The 13,919-nt window shown below is 36.5% G+C and overlaps 1 protein-coding gene across 1 annotated transcript in view; it reads right to left on the bottom strand.

Moving 5' to 3' along the window:
- LOC107560407 (serine palmitoyltransferase 1-like) overlaps positions 1–10,004 on the bottom strand; it is a 17,081-nt gene extending 7,077 nt beyond the window's left edge. The window contains exons 1-10 of the mRNA XM_016244580.1: positions 9,934–10,004; positions 8,178–8,285; positions 6,865–6,959; positions 6,622–6,715; positions 4,631–4,703; positions 4,421–4,553; positions 4,211–4,340; positions 2,785–2,874; positions 704–811; positions 522–617 (exon numbers count right to left, since the gene is read on the bottom strand). Coding sequence (XP_016100066.1) covers positions 522–617; positions 704–811; positions 2,785–2,874; positions 4,211–4,340; positions 4,421–4,553; positions 4,631–4,703; positions 6,622–6,715; positions 6,865–6,959; positions 8,178–8,285; positions 9,934–9,987 — 981 coding nt within the window. The 5' untranslated portion in view covers positions 9,988–10,004. The remainder of the gene's footprint in view (positions 1–521; positions 618–703; positions 812–2,784; positions 2,875–4,210; positions 4,341–4,420; positions 4,554–4,630; positions 4,704–6,621; positions 6,716–6,864; positions 6,960–8,177; positions 8,286–9,933) is intronic.
- Positions 10,005–13,919: the final 3,915 nt, after the last annotated feature.

Below are 13,919 nucleotides of genomic sequence, written 5' to 3'. Positions count from 1 at the left end.
TGGCTATTGCTACAAATATACCCCAGCGACTTAAGACTGCTTTTGTGCTCCAGGGTCACATTTGCCTCATAAAATCCTTTATTTACTGAATACAAAGACAAACCCAACTTCAAATATCCAAAATACAGCTTAAAAGAATATTTCAGGTTATTTTTTGGCTGTGAACCCCATTCACCAATGTACTCAGTGAGTCAAAATGACTGTCTGTGGGAAGATGAGCAGCAAGCCACAGATGATGTAAATAAACTTTAAGCTAAAGCTAGGATTCAAAGTCAGATGTAGGATATTCCTACGCGATATCTTCGACTTCAGACCGTAAAGACGTTCCACTGCCCTGCACTAAGAAGATAACGCATAAAGACAGAAGCTGCCATTAGCTCTCTTCCAGTCTTGGAAATTCAGTATTTCTGAGCTGAATGGAACGCTATAGTAGACATTACGCTGAATATATCTTGAATAAACTGTAATTTAAAAAGTATGCATGATGGTGCAGATGGGTTTTTGTTATTTTGTAGTCATACCTGATGATCAATAACGAACGACCGTCCACAGCAGAAACCTCCGATGGACGCCAGCGCATTCTCCATGTTGGCACTGATCAGGTCAATATCATCGATCTGAAATTAAGACAGGCATGCCATCTTTAATGAATCATTATTTACAGCCGAGTTCCTGAAACTGTAGAGAAGTTTATAATACGTACATTGACCCCAAAATGCTCTGTGACCCCTCTTCCGTATTCCCCAAGCACCCCAAAAGACATGCTCTCCTCCAGAAAGATCCGGACTTTATATTTGTACTTCAGCTTCACCTGGACAACAAAATGCAGCCATTAAAACATCAGTGCATGTGGAAAATGCAACCAGTGCAATGCATCAACAGTGGTATTTTAAAAGTAAAACCACACAGTGTTCTGACTGCTTTTAATGTGTTCTTGGTGGCTGATATGCAGGTCTATGTAAGTTTCTATTCTCCAAAAGATGGAAATCATATCCTTTAGAAAAGTAATGACATCTGTCTCACAATTTGAGGCATCAATCATCTCTGTAGCACAAAATCACCAAGTTTAATAATTAGGGTTAGTTTGATCATACCAGTGTTAATTTCGTTGACGAATAATTTGTCATAATTGTCGTCAACGACATTTTTTTCACCGACGACAACGAGATGATAACGAACTCTTTTGAATTCTCTTTTCTTTTTTTTTTACTCTTTTTGAATTCTCTTTATTTTTTTTTTACTTAACTTTTTATGACGTAAATCTATTGACATTTTCGTCAACGAATAAAAACGAGACGAAAATGTTAGGGAGGGACGATTTGGGAAGAGATTCATTCAGAACGAATCTGCTGCGTGGTTCGGAGGTTATGCGTACATATGAACCGGCGGGAAATAAGCTAACATACACTTGCTGCACGTCGCATAAAACGTAAAAAAAATGTCAATATGTGGGAGTAAGAGCAGTTATATGGATAAATCTGACAACGCAAGAGAGAACTCAATTCACTCTGACACTGAAGCACACGCACAGAAAGCGCCTCTCACAGCGCGCGAGTACTCTTTCGCATCGCATGAACGGGGAATTGCACACAAAATGATGTCGAACTGTCCGTTTTGGCGAATATTCACGTAAACACGGTTGATTACGTCTTAAGTGAACGTAAACAGCAGGGAGAACGTGTCTCAGTACATTGCATCCATTGCAGCTGTGCATTCGGTTTTAAAGGGACAGCAGCCTAATTTAGTTGCTATTGTCCGAGTCATTGATGTTAATCAAGCAACAACAGAAATACAGAAAATCACGCATTGCTCTTGACTGAAAAACTTTAGTAGTCTTAAAGATTAATCTAAATTTATTTATAGAAATAAATATGTCTGCTTGAAAGAATGAAGAATACGGTAAACAAGTTGTTATAAAGAATGCATAATTAGCCTGTATAACCACTGGTATTTCATTAAAAAGAAGACCATGTTCTTGTTCTTTATGAGAAGTGGTTTTATTTAATTTGAACATAAAGGCATGTTGTGTGTCACAGCAGTTAAATCGGTGTCTATCATGATAAAACCAATGAGTTTGGAAATTTTAGAGAAATGCTTAATAAATGCATTACACTGTAACTAAACCCATTCGATTTTAGTCGACTAAATTTACTGTAGATTTAGTCTACTAAAATCTTATGATATTTAGTCGACTAAAACAATTCAGATGACTAAAATATGACTAAAACTAAATGGCATTTTAGTCAAAAGACCATGACTAAACCTAAATATAAATTTGCTGTCAGCATTAACACTGGGTCATACAAATCCCATAAAACTTACAAAGAATCCTCTGTATATGTGAATAATAGCATAAATTAAATCTATTGAGCGATTGTGTCTCTTCAGAAGACTTGGATTAAAGTGCTTGATTCGTATGGATTTATTTTTTCATCTCTCTGTGAATGTTTTGAAGTATCAGAGTTTTGGGTGAATAGACTTTCAATGGAGGGGCAGAAATATCTTTAGATTTCATTTAAAATATCTTAATTTGTGTTTCAAAGATGAACGAAAAACAGGTTTGGAACAATGAGGTTGAGCAAATGACGACAGAAGTATCTCATGAATTCAATGTGTTACTTGCTTTTGTAATTATTTGTGAAATTTACTCAAATTTACAAACTTGTTTCAAAGTAAATCCTACACCATTTTCTTTTCAGTATAGTATTAGTAATGCTTTCCTTAGCAAACACTACAGAGTGAGATGAGATAAACTGTGTATTCAGGAAAATAAAAGTATCTTACCAGTTCAGGTAGTGGGCAAATATCTGCAGCGTTGATGTAGAGTCCCTCAACTACGATGAACCGTCTGATTACTCTCGCCTTGCGTGGATTCTATAACACACACACAAATAATAGCAATGAATGAACAAGTGTGGATACATGTGTAGTAACACATCAAACAAACAGCTGCTGCACTCAACAAGCCATGCACTTTTTCTGTTATGGGCTCTGAGTGAATGCTAGACGGTTGCTATGGTCTTTTGAGTGGTTGCTAGGGTACAGAGATCATGTAAATGTGCTTAATAAATCTTACTGCACTTTATTCAGCTGCGCATGATTTACTAAAAGTCAAGTTTGTTTTTGTAATCTCGCATCAAAAAGGAAAAATTTTCACTATTTCAAAAACATGTCTGTTCACAAAAAGGATACATGGAGAGAAAAATACTATAATAACCAATAAAGTCACTTTAAAACCCAATTGTTAAAATCGGCTACGCTTTATTTTATTGCCCTGCTGCTGCAGTGTACACAAATAAGTACTGAGTAATAATAATTAAAATATACAGTCACTTTAGTTTAGGGACCAATCCTCACTATTAACTAGGACTTTTCCCTCAATAAACTCCTAATTTGCTGCTTATTAATAGTTAGTAACGTATAGTTGTTAGGTTTAGGTATGAGGTCGGATTAAGGGATCTAGAATGTGAGCCTGGAGCACAAAAGCAGAGTTAAGTCGCTGGGGTATATTTGTAGCAATAGCCAACAATACATTGTATGGGTCAAAATTATCAATTTTTCTTTTATGCCAAAAATCATTAGGATATTGAGTAAAGATCATGCTCCATGAAGATGTTTTGCAAATTTCCTACCGTAAATATATCAAAACTTAATTTTTGATTGGTAATATGCATTGCTAAGAACTTAATTTGGACAACTTTAAAGACGATTTTCTCAATTTTTTTATTTTTTTGCACCCTCAGATTCCAGATTTTCAAATAGTTGTATCTCGACCAAATATTGTCCTATCCTAACAAATCATACATTAATGGAGAGCTTATTTATTCAGCTTTCAGCTGATGTATAAATCTCAATTTTGAGAAATTGACCATTATGACTGGTTTTGTGGTCTAGGGTCACAAATATGGTCATGCAAAATAAGGCATTAATTTGTGCTTTATAAATACTAATAAACTGCCAATATGCTAGTAATATGCATGCTAGTGAGAATTGGTCCATAAACTAAAGTGTTACCAAATGTACTTACTCCAGGGTTAGGATTAGGGTTTGGGTTTACTGTTATTAGTTAGTAAATGTAAAATAAAGTGTTACCTTAAGTCTGTATGCACATTATGTTGCAGCAGTAAATCTGTTATTAATAAGATTTCGTGTTGTGTTTATTGTATTTCTCTTGATGCCACCAGTGTGAGCTGTTGAAATCCCTCCTCACCTTCTGATCTTCGATCTCCTGCTCCTTCAGAAGGCGCTCCAGATCCTCCATATCGTTGTGTTTGAAGTACTTGACGAAGCTGCGTGAAGCCTGCAGGCCTTTCTGAATGGAGAAACAGGCCGCCTCGTCGCTGAGAAAACAAGAGAGACACACAGATCAGGACGCTTTATCATCTCTGTGGAAAGGCTGCTGGGTTCAGCAGGATCTTACACAAAGACGATGTCTCCTCTCTTGGAGTACGCTGGGATAGCGCTGGCGATGGTGGCGAAGCCGTACGAGTAGATAATGGCCTCCTCTGTTCTCATGAACTTCGCCAATCGCTCCTCTAACTCCAGATGAACATCTGTGAAACATTTCAATGCTGTAAACCGACGCAGCAACACGAGACAGACAAACACCTGAGATGATCAATCTACCGACCGAAGGTCCCATAGAAGCCTCTCGGTCCACACGTCCCCACACCGTATTTCTTCAGCGACGACAAAGCCTTCAGCTGAAAATACAAATGAACGCCACTGTAAGGCTCAGTGGATTAATGCTTGGGTTAATGCACGGAAAGACTTCAGGAACAGAATTCCATCATTTATTCACCTTTAACAAGCCTGTTCAAATTACCTTGGAATCAAAATTGTCCCCATTTACTTTTTGTGCAATACATGTTATCCGTCATATTGTACACAACTCAATGTGTGCTATTCTAATAAAAACACAGGTTTTTAATGTTTATAATGTCATATTACAACAGTAAAATATGGAAAAGTACAGTGAAAATCATTTATGTTGACTTAAAGGCATCTGGTATATCTGATATTCAGTGCAGAGTTTATATTTATGCATTTGGCAAGCACTTTTATCCAAAGCAACTTAGTCTGCATGCAAAGACATACATTTAATCAGTTTATACACTCCCTGGGAACTGAACCTACAACCTTGGTGTTGCTTGCGTCATGCTTACTGGCAAAAACTAAAAAGTTAAGCTGCTTTGGAAGCAGAACAAGTTGAAAGGTTATGATTATAGAACTGTATTTAACAAAAACAGAGACGATTTTGACTTTAACTTGTAAAATGTCAATAATTTGTACCTTACAGTGTTAAACCATACGTTTTTGTCTTCAACAGAAAAGAATCAATTCTAATCGTTTCTGTGTGCCATTATATTAGCTGAACACTTTGAAACAAAGCAACAGATTTATTTATTTAACTACCATTCATAAGTTTGTTTGTTTGTTTGGAAAGAAAGAAATTGCTTTAAAGGGGTCATATGATGCTGCTAAAAAGAACATTATTTGGTGTAATGAAATGTGTTTATGCGGTTTAAGGTTCAAAAAACACATTATTTTCCACATACTGTACATTATTGTTTCTCCTCTATGCCCCGCCTTTCTGAAACGCGTCGATTTTTACAAAGCTCATCGTTCTGAAAAGCGAGGTGTGCTCTGATTGGCCAGCTATCCAGTGCGTTGTGATTGGCCGAATACCTCAAGCGTGTGACGGAAATGTTACGCCCCTCACCATACTGTGATGCCTGCGGCAACCATATGTGATGACCCCGGGCTGGACTCCGCTTCGTCCACGGTGAAAGCCGATCCGGCGATCCACAGCGAAGCTGATGTATTTCCTCAGAGACCAGCACGGATCAGCTCCAGGCATGACGAAGCGGATATCGTCCTCTTTTGGAAGACCAAACAAAGTAGTTTCGCTTTCACAACGAAGCACAGCGTCTTCACGATATGGCGGCAACAACAATACTACAGTGAGAATAAAAGTTACGTCTTCTTTCTTTGCGTGAACATTTGGGCGGCATTATGCTAATATTCCCACATAGTGAGGTAGACATGTGGGGGCGTGTTAGAACGAGCCGTTTTAGGTAGGCGTGGCTGACTCTTAACTTTTATAAAGAATATCTCTTTGGATTTGAGACTTTAGTCTTTGCAACTTTACAGATCTTCTTTATGCACCAAGAGCTTGTAACACTCCAAAGAGAAAGGACAAATTGAAATCGCATCATATGACCCCTTTAATTAAGCAATGATGCATTATACTCATCAAAAGGACAGTACAAACATTTCAATTGTAAGAACAGATTGCAAAAATTCAGCTTTGATCACAGAAATAAATTACATTTGACAATTTATTCACATAGAAAACAGTTATTTTAAATTGTAATAATATTTCACAAAATTACTGTTTTTAATCAAATAAATGCAGCCTTGGTGAATATATATATATATATAAAAAAACATTCTTAAAAAAAATCTTACTAAATGATGCCTTCCAAATCAAATCCACCACTGACATCTTCATTCATCAAGCTGTATTTAGCATTGAAGAGCAAACTGCACACTACAATCAGCAGCAGCTGTGATGTGTGTGAATGTGACGAATGGAAAAGCGCTCGTAATGCTACAAACCTTTACACGCTCGCTGTCCAGCAGACCCAGGAAGTTAAATGAGGCAAAGTTAATGCACTCTTTCCCATTCACAATGATTCTGTGGCTTGGAGGGCTGTAAAAGAAAAACACGGCCTTCAGTCAGCATCGTTTCCACAGCACACAGCCATTATTATTCCACATGCCGCAGACAGAGCAGTTGATTTGAACAGTGCTTCAAATAAGAGGTTAATTCAGAAATGTCTCCGGCTGCTGAAGACGTACCCCGTGACCACATCATAATTGAGGGATGGATGGTCTTTTGGTACGAGGGGAACCAGCGGCTCGGGCTGCCACTCCTCAATCAACTCCTCTTTCTCCTGAGAAAGACACACAGAGATGAAGGACATGAAGGAAGAGCATGCACACTTTACTGGGGTTCTGCGGTTAGCATTAGTTACCTACATTAGTCAACATGAACTAACACTGAATTAATCTAAGATAGTGTTAACTTGCAACGCTTACTAATACATTACTAAATTCAAAAAGTGTTTCTTTTAATATCATTTAATCAATCTTATCTAATATTAACTGGCAATGAACAGTAATAAATACTGTAACAAATGTATTGCTCATTGTTAAGTCAGTTTTAGCTAATGCATTAACTAATAATAACTAATGGGACCTTATTGTAAAGTGTCACAGATTCAAAAATCAAAGTTAAATTTCTCATTTTCTGTCTTGAGGTTACTGGATCAGTTTCTGATTATCGGAATAACTACCGTTCCATGATTTCCCGAATCATATCGGGATTTAATTTTACGCATTTGTAAATTATCGTCAGTTATAAATTAATTTGCTGTTTTGATGTTATGCAGATTTTAGTTTGGTTAACTGCAACGAAGTTAATAATATAAATTAATAGTTTTAGAGTATACAACTAGAGTTAACAAACAGAACATTTATAATTCACATTAATATCTAATTAATGGAAATTGAAAAAGAGATCGTGACAGTGTGTTGCTTTACATGGATATAAAATATGCAGAATATGATATATGCCGTATTTAATATTCGTCAGTAAATGTGTATATTACCATCCAAACGTTTGGGGTCAGTAAGACTTTAAAAAATACTTTTATTCAGGACGCATGATTTTCGCTGATTAAACATGACTTTCTATTTATCAAAGTATCATTTAACAAAAAACAAAAAAGCATCACAGTTTCCACAAAAATATGAATAATCAGAAATGTTTCTGGAGCATTAAATCAGCACATTACAACGATTTCTGAGTAATGATGCTGGAAATTCAGCTTTGATCATAGGAATAAATTACAGTTTACAATATATTCCCACAGAAAACAGCTATTCTGAACTGTAATAATATTTCACAATATTCCTGTTTTTGCTGTATTTTTGATCATCTTTCAAAAACATTTAAAAAATGATATTAACCCCAAGCTTTTGAAAGGCAGTGTGCAAGGTTACTTGAATGCCGAACAGCCACAGAAACACAGAAAACACCCTTCAATTAACATCGTAAATTAACCAAATCATAAATGAGTGATATGCGATGTGCATTATGGAGCTCTCACCTTTTCTGTGAGGTCTGATCTCTCCTGAAGTTTATATGTTTTGGAAAACAGCAGTCTGATAATCCACAAAATGAGGATACCTTCTAAAATCAGATGATATGCTGGTGCCTAGAAGAGAAAACCACAGCAAGACCATAAGACAAACGGCGTCAGCTAAATAAGCGAACGTCTGATATGTTTTTAACTGGAAGATGTAGATGAGCAACATCTCTACAATGTTCTCCGTTGGATATTAAAATGACATTTAGACATTTATCATTTATAATGCGTGTGCATCTGCTCTTTTTAAGAGGTTTATCAGAAGTCTGGACACCATAATTAACCATTAAACTCTCCTTATATGACATCTTAAAGACGCATGTTGACCAGATTCGACTTATTAGTAATATTAGTGAAGTTGGCTATTTATTAGTGTCTTTATTTATCAGTCGCTTTTAATGGTGTTAGCAGTTGTGCACTGCAGCGATTATAAACACACTGAAAGATGAGTTTATTGTGGCTTTATTTCCAGTGTTGGGGGTAACGCTTTACAAGTAACGCGAGTTACGTAATCAGAATACTTTCTTCAAGTAACTAGTAAAGTAACGCCATACTTTTTCATTTACAAGAGAATATCGGAGTCACTTTTTCAAATGAGTAACGCAAGTTACTTTTTTTTATTTGTCAATGTATTGACTGACGGCTCTCCTGTCTCCATGTTGAGAGAAATCAGATGTTACTGTAGTTCTATAATTAATATGAATTATGAATATGCATTAATTCATCTCACTCACAACACAGATTCAGTATTCCTCAAAATGAATAAAAATAACGCAACTCAGAATATGACGCAAACCTGCAATAACTAAATGTTTTAAACACAAATGTCCTTTATGTATTTAATCCCATTCTGTTTGATTCTGACCTTCGATGATCCAGTTCAAGCGTACTAATAAGCACAAATTACTTTTTATTACTTTTAATAATTTGTGTGTCTTTGTTTATTGCTGAAATGTGTTGAAATGTCTTCTTCTGCATTCTACTGTACGGATGTAAATCTACTTTCCCTTCAGCCTGAGGCTCATTCACTTCACTTTTGGTGTGAAAGGCTTTTATATTTGCCAAAAATATAACTTTTTTATTTTAAAAACAAACAAGCAAGCCCTGTCCAGATTTAAAAAGTAACGCAAAAGTAACGTAACGCATTACTTTCCATAAAAAGTAACTAAGTACCGTAATTAGTTACTTTTTATGGAGTAACGCGATATTGTAACGCATTACTTTTAAAAGTAACTTTCCCCAACACGGTTTATTTCTCATATAAATCTTTACTCGCTCACACAAGTGTATATAGGGATTCCACAGTAATGAACATAGATCATACAGGTTTGGCACAGTTTAATCGCTCACTTTAACAAACAAACAGAAAACAAACGGAGCTCCAGCATTAAGTACAGACAGCAATAAACACACTTTACACCAGAATGCCGTTAAAGCCGTTCACAGTCCCCTGGAGACAGACACAAGACGAAACACCGGCTCTTGCCGTTTTTAACTCTTATTATCAACACACTTGTACAGAAGCGGTAATAAATAACTAGCTAGCTGAGTGAGTCTCCGCTGTCTGCACTTCCGGGAGCTACAGGACCGCTCCGCTGGAGAGTGCGTCAAACTGCGCCAAACACTCTCACACGGGCCGCTGCTGCTCAGACGAAAAACATCACAGTCTGTCGATAGCTCCAACAATTAAAAAACAAAAGAAGAAAGTTGTGGTTACCTCGTAAAAAGCTTGCACCATCTCTACCAACACCCACTGTTGCCCCGCCGCCATTTTGACTGAGTCGCTTCTTCTTCTTCTTCTTCTTATGATGTTTAATGGCGGTTGGCAAACCAGCTTTTGGCGCGTATCCCGCCACCTACTGGGATGGAGTGTGAGGCGACGATGTTAAAAAATGTATATTTTTTAAAATAATAAATAATAATAAAAAAGAATAAAAAATAAATAATAAAAATACTTTTTAAATAAATAAATACATAACTTAAAACAAAAAAAAACAAAAAAAAAAACGTCCACCTATATTTTATTATATAAATGTGTTATTTTCAGAAAATTAATAAGAGCTTTATAACCTTTATGAGAACTTTATAACACATTCTGACACGTGACTGCGCGCGTGATTCATATGTTTCCATAAATAAATAAAATAAATAAATCTTACGGAGTACATAATAATCTTGTACATAATCTTACATAATAATGTAGCCTGTAACATTGTACATATCAACAGTGCACACACAAACGACAGAGGAATCTTTCAAAACATTGAAACAGTGTGTGCTCACAGCCTCCGCGTATCAAGTGTGTTCGTCCTCCATTGCATTTCCCGAAACTACGCAGACTTTCTAGTCACTTTCCGTGTGAGTCTGAGACCTATGGACTGTCTCTTATCTGAAGGGACACTAACATCCAGGAGAGAGGCCTCTGTGTGTCACAAGCTGAGCTAAACGTCTACTACAGCATGGACTGAGCTCAACAAGTCTATACTGCTTATTATGCATGCCACCTTTCATATGATGTAGCCAACATTACCCTTCAAATGTCTATCATTTCAATTATGACTTTTATTCAGCCATTTAAAGTATTTATCAGAGAATCCTGACTAAATGCATCACTGTTTCCATTAAAACATTGTGCAGCACAACTGTTTTCAACATTGATAATACTCAGAAATGTTTCTTGAGCAGCAAATCAGCATATTATACTGATTTCTGAAGATCATGTGAGACTGAAGACTGGAGTAATGATGCTGGAAATACAGCTCTGATCACAGAAATACATTACAGTTTAACAGATATTACGATAGGGAAAAAAAACAGAAGCCTATATTTCACTATATTACTCTTTTGACCATATTTACAGCACTGTATAAAATAAACCCAGCCTTGATGATCATAAGAGACTTTTCATATATGTCTGAAAACTGTCGTCATTCAAGATTTTCTGACTAATCTTAATACTGTCGGTTTATTCTTCTTCTCTTTTTCCCCCACTTTTGTCCATATTAAATGCATACATTTTATTTTACACCCGAGTACATTTCTCAAATATTTTGTAAAAAGTAATAATGCATGTAAAAAATATTTATTTCGTCAGAACACATTGGGTAATCAACCAGCTGACACAATGCAAAATAGCATGGGTACCAAAAAATCTGAAGTCTGACATCGACAAAGCTGAGCTTGTTTCCCTGATGCTGAAATCCATCCACAGTAAAGCAAAGGCAGAGAGTCGATTTATTGCATGTTGGTTGACAACATTTTGCCACACGTTAAAAAATATTGCATTCAAATAAAAAACACCAGTATATAAGTAGATGGACTGTTCATCTTCTTCATCATCACAACGTCACATATCCACTCTGATTTCTGCCACTGTTTCTGTCCAGTGCACGATATGAGCCTCATTCATGGAACATGAACAAAGCCAATATCTGTAGCAGCCATTTACATGAGAACTTTAGCTCACATAAGACATTCATTATACTTGTCTTTCAGGAACAAGGCCTTAAAGGGACAGTACACCCAAAAATGAAATCATTTACTCACCCTCAAGTTGTTTCATTCTAGTGTTAATTTTGTCAGCCATTTTTAATTCAGTCTTTAATCTTAGTCTGAGTTCTGTGTCAGATGTACTTTTTAGTCATTATCATATTTAGTCAACCTTGTGCTGTTTTTGTTTAGTCAAGTTTTAGTCGACTGAATGTCTGAGCATTTTAGTCTAGATTTAGTCAATGAAAATGCACATTTTTGTCATGCTGTATAACGGTTAAACTGATTATTGCTCATAATTATATTCACAATGATTGTTGTCATTTGAGAAATTTATTTTTACATTTCAGGTATTGCACTTTCACCAATAAGCTCAAATCAATAGAATGTGAACTCATACACATGGTTTATTTTACAGATTTATTAGGCTATTTAATATATAAATTATTATGAAAGACTTAAGCCCCGTTCACACCAAGAACGATATCGTTTGTTTATTCTAAGCGCACGCGCGTCTGCCGCTTTAAATTCTCGAGCTCGTTACAGCAGGATGGATTCTGATTGGCTGTCGATTTTTTATCGTTCATCAGCTGGAGAAAAAAATCGTTTTGAAAGTGATTCCAACGATATCGTTTCATCTTTATCGTTATAGTTGTGGTGTGGACTCTGCTATTCTTTAATATTGAGAACGATTTTTAGAACTATATCTTTATCGTTCTCTTTATAGTTATCGTGCTTGGTGTGAACGGGCCTTTAGATATGCACTCTCTCTATATATGGAACTTCTATTAGGAATTTTAACAGTAAAATTCCTAATAGCAATTCCAATAATTCCAAATGGCAATGATGTTTCTCTATTAAAACAACAGCGGTTGAGTAAGTGCATTTATTCAGCAAACACAATCGAGTCGAGCTCTCATGACAGAACACAGAATGACTGAATGACACTTTCATTTAAGCTGAACATCTCACATGGAGATCGCTGAACTTTGTCCGTGTTTTCAGATCGTCGTCGGCGCTTCCGTGATGAAGAATGAGTGCGTGCGCATGGGTGTTCATCAACGAACATTTTTCCTCATAGCTTTCGTTAATGAAATTAACACTGTTTCGTTCTTTTGTGGAACATAACCAAACAGTTGCTGGTCCCCATTGACTTCCATAGTATGAAAACAAAATACTATGGAAGTCAATGGCTCCCAGCAACTGTTTGGTTATACCCACATTCTCCAAAATATCTTCTTTTGTGTTACACAGAAGAACGAAACTCATAGAGAACAACTTGAGGGTGAGTAAATGGCAGAAATGTTTTTTTTAGGTGAACTCTCCCTTTAAATGACAAAAAAAAGTGCCAAAATGGCGAGCTTGAGGTCTCTGCAGAGCAAAAGTGGGCGTTTCTGAATTTGTGGGTGTTTTCAAACTGCAGGGTGTTTCTCAATAAAGCAATCAAAATGATCCCCTTTACCTAACCCCACCCCTAAACCTACCGTCACTATGACGTCAGCCAATCAGGAAACATGGTCTAAAACGCCCCGATCTGGTAACTCCCATTACTTTCCTGCAGAGACCTATACTTGAAAATGGCAGATGGCTTAGGGTTACACACCAGAGAAACCTCTGAGCAAGATGTATTTTGAAGGTGTGAAAAGATCTGGTTCAGTTTAAAATCAAGCAGAATTACGGTAAACTTAAGACAGAGTTACAGCAAACATTTGGTCACGTGATGCATGTCACATTTGCATACCTTCTGGTTTTATTTCTACATCCATAATCGCACCATCCACATTGAAAATGGACTGACAGAGCTCTCTGACCCTAGTGTGGACCCTGACCCCAGCAAAACAAAGAACAGAACACACCAGTAGCAAAACAGGAAATAATTTAAGGGAGTATGGTGGCAAACAGAGTGTAGATACAGTATATACAAACAGAAAGCACTTGAGAAAAGACAACAGTTAACAGGGACCGATGCACAGATACATATTTAGCATTCCATGTTAAAAGCTACATGGGAATTTACTTGCATTTATATCAAATACAAGTCATCTTTTGACTTTCTCAAAGCCAGTATTTAAAGATTCTACATTTTCATTTGGCAAATATTCACAATGACACAGCAGGCCTTGTTAAAATAGCACACAACACCCAACAGCTAAAAGGATTTGACCCTTTATGCAAATTCATAAACCTCACCACACTGGGTCAAATATGAAGGGA

The sequence above is a fragment of the Sinocyclocheilus grahami genome, unplaced genomic scaffold (assembly GCF_001515645.1).
Source record: "Sinocyclocheilus grahami isolate Dianchi unplaced genomic scaffold, SAMN03320097.WGS_v1.1 scaffold725.1, whole genome shotgun sequence".
NCBI lineage: Eukaryota > Metazoa > Chordata > Actinopteri > Cypriniformes > Cyprinidae > Sinocyclocheilus > Sinocyclocheilus grahami.
The sequence above is the reverse complement of the archived record's forward strand: the minus strand, read 5'-3'. Positions and strand labels throughout refer to the sequence as shown.